General features: G+C 35.9%; 1 protein-coding gene and 1 long non-coding RNA gene across 7 annotated transcripts in view; one reads left to right on the top strand and one right to left on the bottom strand.

Annotated features, from left to right (window-relative positions):
* The window catches only part of CLSTN2 (calsyntenin 2), a 340,481-nt gene that overhangs the window by 276,130 nt on the left and 42,245 nt on the right, over positions 1-22,106 (top strand). For all 4 annotated transcript variants that reach the window (XM_048062966.2, XM_013188099.3, XM_067002443.1 and 1 more), the window contains 3 exons: positions 729-914; positions 4,805-5,053; positions 5,329-5,450. In XM_048062966.2, coding sequence (XP_047918923.2) covers positions 729-914; positions 4,805-5,053; positions 5,329-5,450 — 557 coding nt within the window. The remainder of the gene's footprint in view (positions 1-728; positions 915-4,804; positions 5,054-5,328; positions 5,451-22,106) is intronic.
* Positions 910-7,279, bottom strand: LOC106040305 (uncharacterized). 3 transcript variants are annotated; one of them, XR_001209817.3, is made up of 5 exons: positions 7,207-7,279; positions 1,870-1,915; positions 1,680-1,788; positions 1,477-1,543; positions 910-1,141 (listed from the first exon to the last, which is right to left on the bottom strand). It is a non-coding gene; the product is annotated as an uncharacterized lncRNA (long non-coding RNA). The 3 variants fall into 3 exon arrangements; XR_007163005.2 differs by lacking the exon at positions 1,477-1,543; XR_007163006.2 differs by lacking the exons at positions 1,477-1,543; positions 7,207-7,279 and adding an exon at positions 7,001-7,126.

Here is a 22,106-nt window from a genome sequence, read left to right as displayed (position 1 = left end):
GGTTTTCTCTGAAGCTGGTTGTAATTAGTTAGATTTAAAAATTAAATGCTTCTGTTGAGAAACATAGTGTCATGCATGCCATGTCCAGGCAGCTGCCTAGGGCAGGTGGTTGTTTGAATGTTGTGGGCTGTAAGACATCTGCATAAACACAGATTAGCCAGACCTGGCTGAAAGCGTGGGTAGTCTTTTCATCCGTAGCTTTCAGTCACATATATTTTACAAAATTAAGAAGATATCTGAAGACAAGAGGTGGCAGTACAGATGTGTTATATTAGCTTTTGGACACAGTCGAAAAGGACTTATGCATATAGCCAGGTCATTGGAGATATTTCTTCTTTATCAAAAAAATATGAAATTTTACCAAACTAGTGGAGCCAAGAGCTTTCTCTCAGTAGACCTAGCTTGTAGGCTGTCACGGGGACATGGACAAACTAGCTCGCAGGCTGTCACAGGGACATGGACGTTGGAGACTCAGACTGACACCTATTAGCAGTTATGTCAGGATATGTAGCCCGTGTTTGCGTGACGTAGCGATATTACTTTATTGAGCTTGATGCTCTTCTAGAAAGAGGGGCAAAACCATTTTTTTAGAACAGTAACTAGCTGATGCCAAGTTCAAAAAAAAAAATTTTTATTTTAGCCAGGGACTTTGAGAGCAATATGTAATTTAAAATTGTATTCTTTTCACCTTTTTAATCACTTTTGGATCTCTTGTTATGTTTTTCCAGACTGGAACAAACGTATTGAATACAAGCCTGGTTCTGGCAGCATACCTTTGTTTCCCAGCATTCATCTAGAAACATGTGATGGACCAGTTTCCTCAATACATGCAACCATTGAATTGCAGACCAATTACATTGGAAAGGGCTGTGATCGTGAAACGTACTCAGAAAAATCTCTGCAGAAACTATGCGGTATGTACATGGCTTTCAGTCAATATAACAATAATATTTTTTCCAGATAAAGAGCCAATTGTGACCTATAAGCATGCAATACACAGATTTATCTCAGCTGGTTCATTTTTGATTGTAGCAATGAAAATCAAAGGATTGTTGATATTTAACTGGTGCTGTATTCTTCTTGTGTATTCTGTCTTGTGTTTTAGTCTTCCTCACTCTGCTTTCTGCTCTGCTGTTAAGTACTGTGCCAGAACAAAAGCAAACAAAAATAAAGGCACATTACAGGCTATCATGCAAGGAAAAATATTTAAGAAGCACATGAATTTCAGAAAAGAGACATCCTGATGGAGAAAGGCTTCCTAATTATTTTATTGCCTTTTCCTGCTTTTTGATAACGGTCTAAAAGATACAAATTCATATTGAACAGTAGATTAAATGCTTGAAGATACTGCTGTATTTTTATGACTTTAAGGGTTATGCATGTGGCAGAACAATGTACATATATTAAGTCAAATACTTTCGCTTTTTGAAATCTACTGTCTTCTCCTCTAAAATCCCATTTTCTTAAAGTCCTCACCTGAAGCACTGAAGGTGTGGAATATAGATTCTTCTCCAAAATACATCTTTCATGGCTTCTTTCTGTTCTGCAATAGCAATTGTGCATTTTTTTCCCCCATTTACTTGTGTGGCTTTTGGATTGGGATGCTCAGCTGTCTGGCTTATGTTTGCTTTGATAACCACACAACAGTGTTTCAAACATAATGAGATCAATACACTAACCTTTAAGAAATAAATTTGCAAATGAAAGTTTTCAGCCACTGTTCCCAAACTGTTAAAATGGAGAGCCGATCCCAGGGGAAAGTAGTTTGCACTTATGATTACCAACTACCTGTAGAGATTGGGAAAGTGAGGTAAAAATGAATTAGAGTAGTAGAATTCTCATAATATATTTTCAATCTGAAAAACTAACCTTGCATAGTTTAATCTTGTATCTCTGTATCCAACTGATTGGGATCCTAGAAAAACAGGAGAAAACCCATTTGGCAGCTGTATTCTGGCATGTAAGTAAAATGTTAGCATTTTAAATAAAAATAAATACGTAATAGCTAAAGTCAAGTACTTCTGCCACCTCTAAGAACTTGTGTTGGCAGCAAAAAGAACATCGTTTTATTCCTGTTACAGACCTGTCCTGCAAATGGCACAATCATTCAGAGCAGCTCCTTACTAACATAGCACTAACCTACTTTGATCTGCTAACGCTGAAGGAGTAGAAAAGAGAATTTCAAATCTCTCTCTTTTTCCCCAGAATAAACTGGATGTTTCCCCAAACTAGTCAAACTTCAATTCAGTGGTGGTACCGTGTGTAGGCCTAATCTGGTGAAAAACAGAATAGTCAAAACCATTTCTGCAGATTTGACAGTTCCATTGTAGTAGCTTTAGGCAGCATGTGAGCTGGTGGGCTGATGTAGTGTCTAATGATACTGCTGAACTTCTAGTTTGAACTTAGCATATCTGTGAAGCAATAGAATATTAAGCACTTGAGAAAACAGAATGTAGAAAGCATATATAAATGGGGGAGGGATGAGTTCTCATTGATGAAAGAATATTTTTTTCTCCAAGGTTACCATATCTTCACAGAGAAGTATAGGCAGGGTAGAAACTGTTAATAGGACTTTGATAAAAAGGCTATAAATGAAAGTGATCTTTACAATAGAATTGCATCAGGACAAGTTTACGTTTTGGTATTTGGTATTTATTGCCATCCTTACTGTAGAGAGAACAGGTTATCTTACGAAAGCAGGTTAAATTATTTCTGGAAATAAGTTTTCTTCCAGAAATGACCTTATTTTATCTAATGGTTGGATAAATAAATTCTTTGAGAAGGAAGAAAACCCTGCACTTTTTTTTTTCCATCAGTGAATCATCTTATGATTGCAGAGTGCAGAATTGAATGATCAGAGACATATATTCATCAGTGCCATATAAAATGCAAGATTATAATCAAGGATCCAGTTTAAAAATCCCATGCTCATTTCTTAATTTATCAGTTGGAAATAAAGAGAATTCGGATGCTAAGCAACAGGCATTAAAATTCATATTTTTATATGACTGATGGTTTAACTCTGCCTTTCAATACCCCAGTGATTTGTAGTCACTTTGACAGTAAAGGTGGGCAGTTTTAATGATTAAATTACACTTGAATCATTTTAAAGTCAGGGAGCTATTAGTATTTTGCCTCAGAGCATTTTAGGAAGCATTTTTTCACCTTGTCATCCAACAATAATAAAAAATAAAGAATGTATGAAAGACTCAATTTGGACTACAAAACATATTCAGAATAAATCTCACTAAATATATATGTATATATATATATATAAATGAATGCAAAGCGAATTCCTTGAGAGAATTATGCTTTTAATTTTAAAACCACCACACCTGTGCAAGTAATTTTATTTTTACCCTTAATTTTATTTATTTATTTATTTATTTAAATAAGTTTATCTAAGTTTTGCTGTTTGAATAAAATCAAGTTCAGTGTTTTCCCATTGATAACATATGTGTATTAAGCAATGCACTGTGGTGTGTTATTCAGAATTAAAATTTTTCTTTGTGTTCAAATTCTAAATGTGGAGGTTTTAGGTTTGATATTACTATCACTTCAAAATAACCTCGTTTTAAAGGAACACATTTTGAACTATTGTCTAAGAAATTCAGTTACTGAATATGAATGTTTTCACATCATCACTATAATATACTTTCAAAAATGTATAGGATACAGTTCCAAAACATTTTTGGCATAACATTCTACACTCCTGCAGAGAGTTGGGATCTTCCCTTGGACACTGGAGGGAGGATGAGATTTCATGCTAGTATGGGATTTTTTAATTCAGTTTGGGTTTGTTCACCATATTCTTATCTGTCAAAGCATCAACAAGAATACACAGGTTCTGTTTTTTACTCTGGCAAGCATACTTTCTGTTAAATGCTATCTTTCACAGGCTAAGTAAAGGCTCTGGATACCTGATCACATGTTTATAAAAAGTGCCAGGCAGTTATTAAGCTGTAAAAAAAAAAAAAAAAAAATACAGAGCTTAAAGAGTACTGTGCTGTTCTATTAGATCTTGGCGCTACAGTGTTTTCCATTTCTGGTTTGTTTGCCCCCCCCCCCCCCCCCCCACCCCCAAGTTAATTTTAACAAATAAATGAGTGTAGCTGTGGACCACTTTTTCATATGTTGACCACTTGTTCATAATTCACTTTCTGTAGGGGAGCTAATCTGAGTTGTGAGAAGCATATCTTATATCTATCATTAGGCAAGAACACAAGAACACATGGAGTTACAACCATCATATACCTGAGAGAAGCCAGCATTAGTGATATTTTCAGTTTTAGGGTGAATACTCTGTATGCACTAATATTCATACCAACATTATCTATGGCCGACTACTGGACATTAGGATATATATTCTACATTCATCCCCACTCTACTGAATTTGGCAACACATCATCCCCGTATACTGTATATCTCCATGCTGTCAGGGAGAGAAGATACGAAACCTCCTTATCCGGATGTAGAGAACTTGGTTTTAGTCTTAGCACTTCTCAGAATAACTGAAGATATGACATTAATGCATTTTATAAATTGAGAAATTTCTAAGGAAGTAACCTTAAAATATTTCTACAGCTTCTGTGCAATATATATAGTCTACCAAACTCTTATGGAGTTGTTTTGCTGGCTACTAGATAGCATATATGTGATTTGACAGTGAAAGTAGTAGGACCATTTGGGAAGTGAAAATAATCTAAAGAGGAATGCATGAATCAGGCCCTGTGCCTATTCTAAATTCATCTGTACAGCTCTTTTATTAGTTCCTCATTGTGTTCTCATTATGTATCATTTGCAGGAGCATCCTCAGGTGCCATTGACCTGTTACCATCTCCCAGTGCAACAACTAATTGGACAGCTGGGCTTCTCATGGATAACAATGACATAATTTTTAAATTTGATGGAAAGCAAGGAGCCAAAATTCCAGATGGAATAGTCCCAAAGAATTTAACTGATCAATTCACCATAACTCTGTGGATGAAACATGGACCTAGCCCAGGATTAAGAGCTGAGAAAGAGACTATTCTCTGCAACTCTGACAAGACAGGTGAGTCTGTCTATTGACAAAATGTTTGACAAAGGGCATAACAAAGTTGGTGGAATATTGCTATTTCTCCTCAGTTAAAGCAGTTTGAAAAACAAATAATGAGCTGGGTTTGGTGCCATCCTGAGAGTTGGTTGGTGATTTGACAGCTTATTGAGGGGACTGTTGATGGGGACTGGGTGTTTTTTGGTCCTTTGGGTGTATATTGCTTTGAAACACATTCACCTAAACAAGTGTTGATGATAGTTCAGAGTGCTGATCTTGTTCCCTCCTTTCAGAGATGAACCGACATCACTATGCCTTGTACGTGCACAACTGCCGATTAGTGTTTCTGTTGCGTAAAGACTTTGATCAGGCTGACACATTTCGCCCTGCGGAGTTCCATTGGAAACTGGATCAGGTAATTTTTCTTATCTATAACCCACCCATACCTAATCTTTCTCTTCATCTGCTTTAGAAATCATACAGAACAACCCAAATACTGGCATAATTATTTTGAGGAATCAGAAGTCTATTTCAGTTAAGTTGCAAATTCTAACTGTTGTGATTCTTTATTGGGATCCACAGAAAGAGATAAATTAGTTAACTTAGTTGAGTCATTTAATATAGTAGGTTTTTCAATTGAGTCATTTTAACAGTATGTAGAGGTTTATATCCATTGGCAATGGAGAACCTAGAATCATGACATTGCATACAGTTCCCTAAAAGCTTTCCATTTATCATTAAAAAAAATGGCTGTATTAGCACAACGGAAATGATAGGAGCCTTTACAATAAAGAGTAGGCTGACATACAGGAAGCTATTTGTAATATATTTTTAAGGCTAATCTGTAGATTTTTACTTTCATCTACTGTGCTGTATGTAATTTCTCCTTATTATGAAGAGTATATTGCAAGGAAATTATTATTAAAGAGATAAGAGTTGTCTTTCAAAGATTTATTAATTTTAAACAAGATAAGGATCATTTGGATGAAAGAGGAAAGATTTCATCAAAGTAGTTACTTTCTCAAAGCGAGTTTCTTCATGTCTTTGGGCCCAGATTTCATCAAAGTAGTTACTTTCTCAAAGCGAGTTTCTTCATGTCTTTGGGCCCAAACTGAAATATCAAAGATGTAGATATAGGAATGGTAACTTTCCTAATTTAACTTCAAAATGCATATAAACTACCATCTTTGTCCTGATTATCAGATGAATGCAATGATAAAACCATACCATGATCGTAATGCTGGCTTTTCATATCCATTAATCAGTTTGGAATCAGTTTCTGCTGTACATGATATGAAATCTTAAAGTGTCTAGAAAGGGTTAAATTTACATTAGAACATATTTAAGATTACCAGTCTTGAGCAACCAATGTCACCTCAGAAAATATCGTTCTAAGCGCTGAAGATAGATTTATATTTCAATTGGCTGTGTGCTAAACATCTAAAATATTCAGTGGTACTACAAAGTTTAAGTAAAGTGTTTTGACTTTGAAAAGCTAAATGCAATCAGCTTCTGTTCTATAGCCTCAGAATGGGAGAGTAACAGTGTCTTCTCAGTAAATGGAATTTGTATGTAACACTTGTAACTTAGCCATGACAAAACACTGGAAAATGTACTGTCAAGGGCAATTTTCCATTGACAGGGGATGTATTTGACTGTGTGAAAGAACTTTTTCATCTCTATTACCATCTACAATTACTTTATTCACACTCTACTTTCTCCATATGATTTCCGTGCTTTTTTTTTTTAATGGCATAAATCGGAAAGTACAGAAACGTTAATATCTTTCCAATTATTTTTTTTCTTTATCACATAAAGACAATATATCCTGAACTATTTTTTCATATAGAGAAGATTTTTGTGTGTGCTTGGAATTCGAGTAGCATTGATGTTATTGATGAGCAATACATGCTTTTCATATTTATATTTTGACAGCCTTATTTTCTTTCAGACAGTGATGCTTACCAAAGGTATCTCCTTTATGGTTTTTTGATTTGGGAAATATGTATGAGTTTGAAGGTACATTGTTTCAAAACAACATGTTAAGTAAGAGTGTTTGTAGTTAAGTAGAAGTGCTATTTTTTCTCCAACAAGGAAAAAAGAATGCCTTGGGCAATTCTACAGATTTTGATTTAAATCAATAAACCTAAGATAGTTTCACCAGGAGTCACCTTCTTGGATCTTCAGCTGAAGTTAAGTAGAGTCCCAAATATCTGCTGACAGAACACATTGTTTGTGATGTAAATCCTAGAGGAATCTTAAGATTCCAACTAAGGATGACTGAATAAGTCCTTGGAGATAGTTTCAGATTCAGTTGATCATACTCTTGAGTTATGTTTCTGGAGGGAAGTTATTTTGCTGAAGCCACCTCAGCAAGAGCGTATACTAAAGGAGTCCCAAATAGCACTTGACACATTACCTCTTTTCATTTCTACTGTGTGATTCCAAACTATGTATTTCATTGTCTGTCATTTGTGTACCCTAAAATAAGCTTCCAAACTGTAGCACTACAGAAAAGTTGAGTTGCATGTGGGCACTGAAGGGAGAACCTTCCTATTATTGAAAACTCCTAGATGACAGAAGCTAGAGATAGATACAAAAGATTTATTAGGTCACATCATTCATTTCATTTCATCTTATTTCATTCAGATACTGCCAATTGATTTCCACAGTATATTTTCAACTGCTCTTTCCAGCTGAGAAAAAATGTAAGATTAAAGTATGAATAAAGTTTGTTATGGGTTGAGTGACCAGACTTTCATGATGATGAATTTGTATGGCCATGGTGGTACTGCTGTGAATTTTGTCATAATGGATGGACTTGCTAAAGACTGCTCCTTTGTCTCCTCTTGGTGCTTCTCTATCTGGCCTCATATGGTAATTCAAAAGGAATTGTAAAATATATGTGAATAACGGGCTATTAAGGAACTTGTATGGTTTTGAAAACAAGCCAGTCTGAACTTCACTTCAGAGTAGTAAAATTATTTATGTCAACTTCTATCTGTCTAGCTACAATGGTCTTCCCCTGAAAGCACTGGGTATTTTACAATGTGTATCAAAAAGAAAGTTAACATCCCAGTACAAACTCCTTGATCTCAATAAGAAAAGAAGCCAGGGCTAGTAGATGAAGTGCTTTAGACACTTCTGAAAATACTATCAATTGATTTTTTGCATATTTAGATTCTGAAATACCTCTGGAAGTCTCACCTTTAGAAGTGTTTATTCTGTAGTGGCAAATCTTCAGATTCTGTGTTTTTTGAAGGAAAGTATGGGAATTAAGCTGTATCTAACTGTTGCTCAGTTTCTCACCGTCTGCAACGCACTGTGATATGCAATGCTGTAGACCGAGTTGAATATATTAACTGTGAAAGACAGTTCAATGGCTGGTACAAAGCATAGCCACAGTACTATGAAACGTGGCGGAGTACCTTATTTCTGAGCTCACTTTATGATTGTGACAACAATCCATAGCTTGCTTATGCTGAGAGGGGTCTGGTGACCTTGGATCTGGTGAAGCATAAACTAGTGAAATCATTTATCATTGTTACAGCAGAGTAGTAAAATTTATAATACCAGTTGCTTCGGCTCTACCTAGCCCACAAGACTACTTATTTATTTCAAGGCACTGACCAAGAACGTTACTTTATTACCATTCCAAATTTAATTTAATTCTTTAGATTGCATTTTTGTGGTGGTTAAGCGTGGCACACAGCTTAGTTGCAGACTCAATTCTTGGCCAAATACAAACGGTCATGTAACATTTTATAGCTACACCTGAGCAGTGCCTCTGAAACTTTGTGATATGATACAACCGTAACTGTGATGTATACGAGTGTCTCAAACCTTCACATAGTAGTGGCTGCGGAGTTAGCTCTGGGAAAATCGTGTCTTTAAGTCAGTTCATAGACCTAAAGATTTATTTTTCAGTGTGGCTTTCAGAGTATTTAGCCCTACTTGTTACATTAAACTGGATGGACTTTACTAAGCTAATTTTTTGCGTATTGTGCTAAGCATGCATGACCTGAAAGTGCCATAACCCTGTGCATATGTCCCTTTAGGACTGAACTGCTAAGATATAAGTATACCTGCAAAAATTTCTAATAAGCAGAGTTTACAGACTTTAAACTGAAAGTGTCCTTGTTATTTATAAGAAATGGGAGAGGAGTTGGGGATATCAAAAACAAATTGATTTTTTTCCCACTTTCATCCTTTCGGAAACTAACCATATCTGTCATCTTAGTTGTGAGAGTGCATTAGTTGTAATTTGGAAAGAAAGGTGTGGAAAAAAAACATGCAAAAACTCAGTGTTAAGTAAGAATGCATGCTGGATGATAAAAACTGCATGGTTTTCCCAAGTGACTGCTATAGATGCTCAGTTAGAGGTGGTTCCCTCCTTCTACTTACTCCCATGTCCTTGGAAGTGCATGTGATCCTTTTTTTCAGTAAGCAGAATCATGACCTTTTTTCTGAGTTCACCATGCATATGTTTAAATTGAGTATCACGAGGTGTTTGTCAACATTTTTATCATTTCTTTTCTCATGCTTTATTATAATAAGACAGTGTTCAAACCTGAGTACCTATTACAAACAGTTGTCAGCGAAGTCAGTAAAAGACATCTAAATCATCACCTAACTTTCTCTGATCAGTAGGAATACATCTATGTTTTTAAGTGAATGATTTAGGTAGGTATAAATTAGGGCCATCTAAGAATAACACATGAAATATAAAAACTGCCCCTGGTGATACTTTTTTTCTCTGTAGAAAGCTGTGATGACTGATTTTAGGGTTCCCTGCTATTGGGTTTCTTTTTGAGAAAATGGTCATATTGTACAGCCTTCTCTTGCACACAGGAAATAACTGCATATGGTATGGTTCTGGTTAGGGACAGAGCTCTCAGAGCTCTGAACAGCACAAAAGTACCCTTGCATACTGGGGAGTTGGTCAGCTTCTTAACTTACATCACTAATCACATTTCTTTTCAGCCACTTGTGCTCTGTCTGGCCTCGGTTAAATTATTTTATGCAAGTATACCAGAACTGCAAAAGAGATCAGTTTATAATGGATTACATATATTAGAAATTGAGTTCTGTTGAAATTAGTGAAGGAATAATTTTAACAGTGGCAGAATTTCTCCCTAGAGATGTAAAAAACAAACAAAAAAATGAAGTCTTCTGACTTCCTGTCAATGCAAAAATGTTTCTGAAAGCACTTCAGGGAGCTCTGCTAACAACTCTATCATGAAGGTTTGAATTAGTGCTCCTTCCCTCATTGTCATCCTCAGCAAAAACTCTTCTGGTCGTCAAATTTCTGCAATAAGTGACAGTTCTCATGTGTTCTGTATTTCTGGTCAGTAGAGTGAGAGCTTTGTCCCTCAATTTCTATCTGTTTTAACAGTTGTCTCTAACCCTCATGGGACTAAAACCAAATAATAGTTTGAATAATGAACCAAGGCATTCAAGCCTTTGGTGACAGTGGAAAACATAACATTACACAGGCCAATGCACAGTGTATTTCACACTCTTCGCCTTGGATATTACATTTCTCATACTGATACTGAGGACAGTCAAGAGATTTTTTTTCCTTTCCTGAAATCAGCAGCATGGGAACATTTCTTTGAGCATGGGAAAGCATCTTAGCCAAGAATGCACGTTTTTATGCATTTATTCTTATTCACAATGGGAAATTATATTCTGTTTTATACCCATGTTATCACCCTGAAGATAGTCTTCCAGCCCACAGGCAAAATTGGTATTGATCCCTTTAAAAATAGGGACTGAACTTCCTGGTCTGGAGTCATTCTATATCAGCAAAAAGTACAGATACAGAAGTTACTGTTTCTTTTTTAAGATGAGATAAATTGCTTTGAATAATCCAAAATAAGCCTGCAGTGGAAAAGCCTCATACAATTGCTTCTATAATAGAACTAGAGAAAGCAGGTTATTTAGGTAAATCTGAATATGATGCATTCTATCTCTGTGTATGCACATAGATGCTGAAGGAGCAAGGCAAGGTTCCATTTGCATTTAACCAGTTGACTGACTACACATAATGGGGTCTTCTACCTGTAGAAAGCACTGTTGTGCAGTCAAGCACTTCATTTCCATTTACTTTTTAAAATAAGCTACTTTGCAAGGACATGATAGAGCAGGAGCTGATTTTTGAGGAAATGTAAGTTCTATGGTTAGAGGGCAAAATGAAAGGAATTTGGTACCTGTACCTTGTCTTAGTAAAATTAGCTGTTCCCATTAAGTTACAGCAGTTATGAGAGAAAGCTGTTCTTACGTGTTGGATTTTTCAAAATCGGTTAGCTGCGTGCATCTAGTTCTGCGAAGATGATCGTTCACATTATGAGAGCCCTAAGTGTACTCTTTACTGATGGGCTCAGAGAGAAAGAAAATAAGTGAATATTTATGGAAAGTACATAGTCTCCTCAAGCCTAGAGGGTTAAGGGTACACTGGGGAGATAGGAAGACACAAACGTTCCCCATCACTATGCACTGTTCTTCACCTATACACAAAGGACCTCAGGCTTGTCAGTATTGATACTTTTCAACATGGTGCCACATTGAAAATTAACTTTTCTTATTGCGGAGTTTAGTTGTCCATTTTTATTTGATGTTCGGAAGAGTTCCACATCCTTTTAACCACTTCTTTACAAACTGGTATGCAGACCTGCACTGATATATGCATACATCCCTGATAAGACCACAGAAGGAAAATTACAAAACACCAAACCTATATCCTACAAAGCCAGTAAGAGATGAATGATACATGAATCATGCTAATCCTGTAACTGTGATGAAATCGTTCCAGGACTCAAAAAGCTGCTGCAGCATTCACAGCACCCCAAGTGTTTTACATTTTAGCCCTGTCTTATCTGACACAGCTTATTTACCATTTTCCATCTTTAAATGCTACTTTGATTTTTTTTAATTCAGCATCTTACTTCTAAACGGCCTTTACTAGCACAAGGATGAGTCAGCAGTACTGATAAATGCTGAAATACTCTTTGAGATTCCAATTTAAAGAAGCTTTTTAAAGATATATTTTTAATGCAACTGAAATATCATTTCTAACAACAAAATCTTGAAAAACAAAACACAGTCGCTAGCAAGAACTTGTTTTATGACGCACAAATATTCCTTTGGCCAAGCTTTGAAATATTCCCTATAAATTGACCTAGTTTAGTGAACTTCTGATTTCTGTAGTTCAGCCTAGTGTGAAATGCAGTGTGCCTAGGTGCCTCTGTAAATCTTCTATGACCCTTAAGAAGAAATTGAACTGCTTGCAGAAAGTATTTTATAATTTAACTATTTGCATTTACTTTAAATTATTGTGGTGTGTTTCTACATATTTGTATTCTACATTTTGTGATTTTTCTCATTTTTATGTACCATAATAGTTTTATTACCATGCAATACAATTTTCAAGCCTATTCATACTGGACTACCCTTTCCAGAGACTTAAGATGAGACAGGCCAGCTCTTCTGAAAGAGATACCTATTATGTGTTGTCTTTCAGCCCTTATTACATGAGAAACTACATATTCACATATGTAGTTATGCTTGTTTCCTAGGGAAGGCAGAAGAACTGTTGCGAACAGCAAGCCATTTAGACTGTGAAACACATGTTTTTTTGATCAAATAAAAAAAAAGAAAAAAATAACAAGAAAGAAATTTGGTATGGAATTAAGAAGAATTTAAAATTGTCTGTAGCACCATGAAATAATGCAAAATATTAGTCTCTTAAAGCTTACAATGGCAAGGCCCCCAAATAAAGTTAATTTCTTGTGTAGCAAAAATATCATTACAGAGTTTTTAATACACCTAAACAAGATGGATTAAAGACTCAGTTAAATTGCCTGGTATTCTACAATAGTCCAGTAACTCCTGAAATACAAAGGATTACATAGATTTAAAAAAAAAAAAACCAGCAACAAAAAAAAACACTTCCTGTATTCCTGTATTCACCAGGCTTTCAGGAGATACTGATCTATTTCCATATTGAACTATTACAATAATAGTGGGCTTATTTGCTGCAGAAGAGTAAAAACAAAAAAACAAACAAAAAAACCCAACCAACCAAACAAAAAAAAACTCCTGAGAGCTACATGAAACATCTTTAAGGTTTATAATCCAGTACCTCTGTCCATGTAAATCTGCCCTGTGCTTCTCAGTGTGACTACTGCTGAGAATCTATACCTTGTCTTTCCTGCAGAACCCATGTGTTCTATAAGGGTAAAGGGGATGCCAGCAGCTTTTAAATAAGATCAGAATAACTGTGTGGTTTGTCAGTTCAATGCCACCAATTAGAAATGAAGTCTTCAAAATGTGCTTGGATCTGTGAGCATTGACAGAGCATGACAGAGATAGGATTACTGCAAAAGTTAACATTAAACAGAATCTCAGCTTTAATTATGTTACAAATAATTGTGAATCCATTTATATTTTAGTAGTAGTAGAAAATGGAAACCTTTCTCATGAATAATTTCATGTCTTAAAAACATTTTTTACTTTAGATATGCATATTCATTATAAGCAGGAAATGAAGCCTACAGAAGCTTTTTAGGCATTCAAAAGCAATAGCCTCACTTGGATTTTGGAATCATAAAATCATTGAATGGCTTTGGTTGGAAGGGGCCTCAAAGACCCCCTGGCTCCAGCCCCCTGCCCTGGGCAGGGACACCTCCCACCAGCCCAGGCTGCCCTCAGCCCCATCCAGCCTGGGCTAGGGCCTCACCACCCTCATAGTAAAGAATTTCTTCCTAATATCTAATCTAAATCTGCCGTTTTTCAGTTTAACACCATTCCCCCTTGCCTCACTCCCTGACAGAGTCCCTCCCCAGCCTTTCTGTAGTCCTCCTTTAGGTACGGGAAGGCCACTGTAAGGTCTCCTCGGAGCCTGCTCTTCTCCAGGCTGAACAACCCCCACTCCCTTAGCCAGTCTCCATAGGAGAGGTGCCCCAGCCCTCTGATCACCCTCATGGCCTCCTCTGGACCCACTCCAACAGGTCCATGTCTTCCTTACGCTGGGGGCCCCAGAGCTGAATGCAGCACTGCAGATGGGGTCTCAAGAGAGCGGAGTAGAGCAGAAGTTCCAATATCAGAAGTTGTTTTCCAATTAAACTGAAAGTTTCTAGGGCAACTTTAAAATTGAATATTGCGACTTTTTTGAATTATAATTGCAGGAAAATTACAGGCATGCTTTAGTATTACTATTATTGGTAGCTTTAATATTTTTATTGTGGTTTTTCCGTGTCTTTACATATTAGTCATAAAAATCCTACATCAGCAAGGACCAAAAACGCCATCACTATGACATATCTGTTGCACAAAGACTCATTATCATATTATAGCATACTGTATGCTTTTTAAAGTATCCTCACAGCAGCCAGTTAAGATCCTATCAACCCCAATTTATTCATTCATTATTAAAAATACACAAAAAGCTGGAGGCTGATAGTGCACAGTTCTTTCCAGCCCTAAGCTAATATCCTTCCCAATGGACAATTAATGGTATGCAAGACACTGAAGAATTTAGACAGCATCCAGGATCTTGCTTAATTATTTTCCAATCTTACGATGATTGTTTTATTGCAAATACAGGCTTTTCCCTTTCATTTTCATTACACCAATTAACCTGTGGACTCAGATTTGTTCCAGAGCAATTTATTGTTGTTGTTATAATTGGATTTATATCCTACATGGCATTTTTTTATTCTTTCTGTAAGTGGCCTCACACTCTTCCTCACTGAAGTAACTCTGTTTAGATATTGGATTTGGATGCACTCATGAGTGAGAGTACTCTGTAATGCTTCATGGCTGTCACAGAGACCCAAATTTCAAATTCAGTCTTCTGAGTGTGCTGAATATTTAACTGAACATGGCTGATTTAATGAATATTCTTGCAGTAACTTAGCTCCCAGTGCTCAGCTAAATAGAAGAAGAGTTGGGATCACAGTTAAAAGCGTATTGCAACTGAAACAAAATGATTTCATTAATCTAATTCCACTGTGTATGCAATAGAAGACCATACAACTTAGTATGTAGAGATAACAGGAAATGTCCAGTGTCCTTCAGAAAACTGCTATTAGAGATCTTTCTGAATGCTTGGATTGCTTGCATGCTTGGATTCTTTGCATTAGTGTTCTTCCCCTCCTTGACTGTCACCTTCTAGCTCAAGAGGACCAGTTGTTTTAATTTCAGAAATACTTGGCCCTAAGCTGACGTACCATTTACCTATGGACTTATCTGTAGATATTTAAGCAGTTACAGTGGTTTTCATTGTCAACGTACTTACGTATTACAGCCATTCTAATTTGAAGTTTCAGTTGTATTTTCCATCCATGTAATGTGGCTTGTTTTGTTTAGGAATTTAGGCATCCAGGGTCAGCCCAGAAAATAAATCTGCACCTACATTAATCACTGGCTAATTAAACTATAACCATGCCTTTCTCACATATCTTTCAGTTTTGTGTCACACATAACAGTTGTTTAGTTTTATGGAAACATGCTTAGGTAGAGTTTTACTGTAGAGTAAAAAAAAGCCAATGTTTCTTTTCTGTATTTTTTTTTAGTATGCTTTACTCTAATTAAAATTACATTATTAATTTGTACTGCCAGTGATGCTGTCCTCTTAACCTAACCAGCAGTTGCAATGCTACCTAAAAAAGAACAACCCCTGTGCTCCAAAAGATGGGTGTATGCATGTTGTACACTTGAGGGGAGCATACAGCCCCACACTGTTGATCTCTCATCGGTTCACTTTGATAGTTGTCTGTCCCAGATAAATTGCTTTTTCTATGATAATAAATTAGCTATACATTCAGCTGTGATTTTGTCATGACAGTTACAGAGTAAAATGATTTATCGCACTGACTGCATCCTGTCTTCACACCATTCAGAAACATATAGCCATCACTGGGAAACACTGGATATAGAAACCTTTACACGGACTTCAAAATCTTTTCCTGTAAAGCTAAAATGTGAGAGGATAAAAAGTGTTAAATGAAAAAAAGTAGTACGTAAAGGTTATGATTCAGGAGAGGTTTTGTCATTCTTAAAGAGTAAGAGTAAATACAGGAGAAATATCAGTAGGAGATACATATCTTCTATATAGATCTCCAGGTACAGATAGAGAAGAGATGCATAGTTACATATCAAAATATGTATTTGGAATATATTCTTGCAATTTTTCAATGATGTTTTTTATAAAAGACAAACCTGAAAATATTCCCCCTCAAAAACAACTTTTATAGCAATGTTTTATCCTATCTCCCATTAATATCCATAAATCTGCTCTATTATCCAAGTTAGAGGGAAAGGGAGGCATTTTGACATGAACTTCATTTACATGAAGTTTTCTGTGCAGAGCAAAAACAACTCAGCTATCTTACATTATTTTTGTTCACAGCATAAAAGCTAGAGTTGAGCAAAGAACACAAGCCCATTTTTTTTCCTTTACAATGGTGTAAAGTATCTCAGTGGTGTAAGGTTCTACAGTGGACATCAATAACAAACCAAAGAAAACAATCACTTATTTTGGTAAATAAAGCAAATTCTGAGATACTGCTATGATAACACACAGGTATCATTAATTAATATTTCAAAAATTCTTCATTTGCTGAGTGTAGTCTACCTATATGTCATGCTATACATACATAATCACACTTCTTATCTCATTGTTTAGAAGGAGAAGGAAGAGGTCATACAACTGAAAATGTATGTGGCATGTGCACAGTTCATGGGGTATATAGGGTATGCATAAAAATTCTGTATCTAAGATTGGAGCCAGCCTATGTATTTTAGCACTTATCTTTTAAAGTTATCTACATTTATAATGTTACATTGGACTTACAGCCTTGATAGTAATTGATACAATCAGAATGTATGTTCACTTCATGGTACACAGAAAAAATACTGGCCAGAGTTAATTTTACTATTTATTTGATTTAACTATTTATTTGATTTAAGTATGTTTGGACATAATTCCTTTCTAATATCTAATCTGAAAAATGCTTTCTGGTGCATGATCGCTTCATAGCCTCTTTTTTTTTTTTCCTTATCCCTGTGCATGCTTAATCTGTTTTATAAATTAATTTTTACTTTAGCACACTGTATTTGAATAGGTCACAAATGATTTCCAGTCCCTGAATGGAATGTAGCAGCAAACACTAAAATGGTGTTGTTGATCCTGAATTGATGAGTACTTCACATAAGAACCCACTGCAAATTCAATCTAATCCCCTCCTGGAGGAGCACTATCTTTCAAAAAGCCTGAAGCTGACTCCTGGGTCTGACTGAGACTGTTGGAAGGGAGTAAAGTAGCAGAGCAACAACAGATATGTTAAATATGAGGATCTTGTATAAGAGATAAATCTCATATAAGAGAGAAATATTATAGAGAGCTTTAGTTCTTGCTGTGAAAACTTGAAAATAATGAAAGAACTAATGGAAGGTAATGGGGATGATGGTGAAGAGATGAGAGGAAAAAGGAGAAAAAGAGTGCAGAAAGCAGAGGAGAGAGGCTGTAGCTGCCATAAAACAAGTCTGTGTTTTGTTTCAAGAACACATTTTTACAGAAGAATCACATGATATCATTTAGGGAAGACAAACTGTACTGCTGAGATACCTAAGGAAAACTGAATCACTTAGTATCCACCATTCCTTCTCTTAATTGCCATCAGCAGAATCACAGCAAAATGTGAAAGAACAAAACTGCAGATAAATAAACCCATATTTCTTACTGGTGTTAAATAAATCAAAAAAGAAATTCTATGTGGGTAGTTTTATACTAAAGGACAGTAGATTTAGATTTCACATTGGGAATAGATTCTTAACTCAGAGCGCGGTGAGGCCCTGGCCCAGGCTGCCCAGAGCAGCTGTGGCTGCCCCATCCCTGGCAGTGCCCAAAGCCAGGCTGGATGGGGCTGAGGGCAGCCTGGGCTGGGGGGAGGGGGCCCTGCCCAGGGCACAGGGCTGGAGCCCAGGTGGTCCTTGAGGTCCCATCCAACCCAAGTTATCCAATTATTTTATGAAAAGTAAAAAGGAACACTTTTCACTGTTCTACTGTTTTTGTTTGTCTGTTTTTGTTTGTTTGCTATTTATTTTATTATTATTGTTATTATTATTATTATTATTATTTTCATGAAGAACCAATTCTCCCATTTCTAGCAACAGTAATTTTATTTTAGGAATATGTCTTTAATCCAACAGCCATCTTTCCATCAGCAAAACAGTGTTTCAAAGGGAAAACTTCAGCCAGCTCAACTGTGAATAAATGTTCAAACTTTTAGATAATTACTTTAATGATATCCATAAAATTTTTAGGGCTTGTGCAACACTGATATTGAAAATTCATTCCCACAGTATATTTGTTTCATGACCCTAATGTCAACCCAGAAGTATTCTGGAATGCTGACCCTCGGTGCTAACTTGCTCCCTCCCATAAAAGCACTACGAACATGATTGTAATCAGTACTGAAAGAAAACTGTCTACTTACTAAATAATATTCCCTGGCAAAGTCACAAATTTAGCTGATACCTAATTACCTCTGTATGGTATACAACATATAATCAGTCTTGCTACAAAAGGTCAGCTATGTAATTGAAGGCCCAGTGGTTACCATTTAAGTAAAGATACTATACATAATATTTTGGTTGTGTAATTTCCTCACTCAGCTTTGAGTATAAATAGAGAAACAACCATTCTTCACTTTATAGAGATTATGAAGGTAGCAAAATACATCTCATTGCCACCGTTCATCTGCAATAAAAACAGAATAGCATCTGCTTTTCTTTGCATTATGTCCTAATTATCTGCTGGAACTGAAGAAAATACAACACTAATTTGTGTGGGGAAGGACTATGTATTTCTTACATGTCTTTCTGCAGTTATAGCTACCTCCATCTCAGACTACAGCAATATTCAAAATTATAGCAGTGGGCTCCCATATGAATACTACTAAGTGATTCTCTGAAGATATCATATCGATGTAATGTAAGAGTTGTGTTAGAGCAGGAATTCCTTTATCTCTGAATCGCACTGTGCACCTTCAACAGAGTAAGTATCTTTCAAGTAAATCACCTTTCCCAAAACTTGGAAACTGTAAAAGGGTGTTCAGTGCCTGTGTCAGCTCTATCTTCCTTTGGTGAGTACCTTTAAAGCAACCCTTGCAAAATTGCAAGTAGTGTCAATACTTCCTTCAGAGATAGCAAGCCTTTGAAGAGGGATTTTGCCAGATGATGGAAAATTTTCAGAGAGCCAGCAAAAGAGAGGTCAGTAGCCCGGGGGAGTATTCTGGTGGGCTTTCTTCCGTGAGCAGACAACCCAAGCTGGGAGTCCTAGTATTTTACGCTTGGTAGCTGAGAACTGAGATATCAAGGCATTCATTACATGAACTAAAAATAACGCGTAGTACTTCCTGTTGGGTCTGAATAGATATGGGCAGTCAGTGCGTTGGTCTAAGAGAGCGAGTGATGAATGTACATGGGAATGTGTGGTAGAGAGGAGGGGGGAGAGAAAAGAGATCTCTTCAGAACAGTTTTTGGAGCTGAACCCTAGTGTTTCCCCTCAAAAGAAAACAAGCCATGACTAGCCTGTTTGCTTTGTCTCCAGAGTGCAGTTTGCATTAATCACACTCTGCACCTTCAAAATGTCTCTGCATAACTGACTGAAACAAGCATTGTATTTGTTCACATACCAACAGCAGGGGAAGAATATATCATCCTATTCTGAAACGTGACAGCCTAACTCCTTTTTCTCGGTGCAGCCTCCTTCTGCTCAGTGAGAAAGAAATAAGTTATCGAATACCCTTCAGGAGTAGGGCCAGAATTCTCAGCTGCCTGAAATCTCAGCAGGCAGTCAAGATGCCTGACTTAACCTTTAGCATCTGAGTATCACTATTTCAGTCAGGTTTTCAGAAAACAAACAGTGTTAAAATAAAACAAAAAAGGTAAAAGCCAGTATATTATTTGAATGGTAATTGCAAAGAATAGGAGGACTTGTTTTATGTATCTTTAAAGATTTATTATCTTTATTATCTTTTTTTAATTACTTCAGTATTTAATTATTATTAGCGTATAGAGAAGTATTTCCGTGGTTCTGTAATGCACGTTTTAGGAGACTAGTTATCATGTATTTAATTTAGTTTATGAGCAAAATCCCTTTTGTGGACCATACATATTACTGAACCCAAAAAAGAATGAAAAAAAAAAAAAAGTCACTGTAAATCTCTGAACAGAAATATCTAGCAGGCAGAATCCCTGCATGTATCAGCTGAGCTGAAGGCAGATCCCAGGAATCATGGAAGGTTTAAATTCCAGGCAGATTCAAAGATGGGGCCTCACAAGTGAAACAGCAGAATTGACATGTGCTGCCTTCAGGTTGGCATAAACTCAAAGAGCAAAGGCTTGTTTCAACTATCTTGAAAGACAGTTTGCTCAAAAGGACCAAACTTGTGTTTGATTGTGCTTATACATCAGTTTTTAAAAGGACACATTAATAATGCAAGAATGCAAGTCTAGTACATTTTGGGCCTCCATGTACACAAATAAGTTATCCCAAATCTATTTGGTCACTTTGCATTGATGTATTCATGATCACAATGTGTGCCTTTTGGAAACAAAACAGCTTCATGCTTTGTAAAGGAATTAGAATTAAAAAATTAACTTGAAAGCTTCAATCAAATAACTTCAGTCAGAGTCCAGATTTCAGACTAGGAAACAAATGAGAGATTTGGGCTTTTTCAATTAAGTAGGAGGTCAAAGGATCTGCTGGTTTTCATTTTTTTCCTTAACATTACTCTTATATGTTAAGTTGTAATAATATGTACAGATTGTGAATAATTCTCAAAGACATTATTTCCCTAGATCTTTGCATTTCTTCTCTCTCTGATCATATATATAGACGCACATAAATGTATGTAGAATGTGTAACATTTATAGTATTTTCTGTAATTTGAATTTAAGAGATGTTTAACAGAAAATTCATTCTGACAAATCATAATGTAGTATCTGGGATATAAATAAATTAAAATACTATAAAAACCCTTAAAAGTTAGAGAAAGAAAATTAAGCTTGTAATATTTATTCTGGCTAGGCTCTTTTTTTTCCTTTTTTTTTCTCTTTTTTCTTTTTTTTTCTTTTTTTCTCTTTTGTTCTTGTTGTGTTTGTTTTCTCAGGGTGGTGATGGTGGTTGTTATTATTTCTCATATTTAGTTAAATAAGGTTTTGATTCAACTTGATCTTTAAAAAACAAAATATTGCCATGTTTCATTATTAGGTAGGAAGTGCATTCATCTCAGAATATTGATTGCTCTTTCCATTTAGAAAGAAACAGTTTCCAACTGTGATAGGACCAAAGAAGTATTTTATTGAGCCTGACAATCTGCAGCATTTCATGGTGGGAGGTATAATGTCTCTTTCTTCCCATTCTTTTCCTGCTCTCTGCAGCAGTAGATTTCAAAGGACAAATCCATGCTGACAGTGACCATATTGCATTTCAGAAGCAAAGTTCTTTGCATCATACCTGAAAGTTTTATTTATTGTTTTATATGTGAAAGTATCTTGTGTGGAATGTTGGTATGGTCTCGAAGTAAATATCAGTAAACATCTTATTCGCTGCTACATCTCAGAGTACCTTTAAAAGTTCATCAGTGTAACTGTCTCCCTTTAAATTAGAAAGTGTTTTGGAAGCAGATAACTGTTTTATGAAGTGAAGACAGTTAAAATTCACACCTAAATTTAACACCTAGATTAGGTAAATTAAATCATTGCCATTTCCTCTAGCCCCTACTAGCTTATAGCCTGTGTACTTATTTTTATGATCCATAAAGACTAGAGAGAATAAATTGTATAGTATCTAGGTCAAAAATACCATTCTGATCAAAAAGCACATAACTGGTCATAATCAGTCATTGTATAGATTAGCATATAAAACTCAACTGTAGTTGAGTATGTAAAGAAATTATCTACTTTAGGTGTGGACAACAGAGGTTATCTACTTCCAGTATACCCTGATAGACATACAATTTACTCACCTTTTAGTTTCCAGCTATGTTGATGGATGAAT

The sequence above is a fragment of the Anser cygnoides genome, chromosome 9, assembly GCF_040182565.1.
Source record: "Anser cygnoides isolate HZ-2024a breed goose chromosome 9, Taihu_goose_T2T_genome, whole genome shotgun sequence".
In the NCBI taxonomy this organism is placed as follows: domain Eukaryota; kingdom Metazoa; phylum Chordata; class Aves; order Anseriformes; family Anatidae; genus Anser; species Anser cygnoides.
This window is presented reverse-complemented; position numbering and strand designations above follow the sequence as displayed.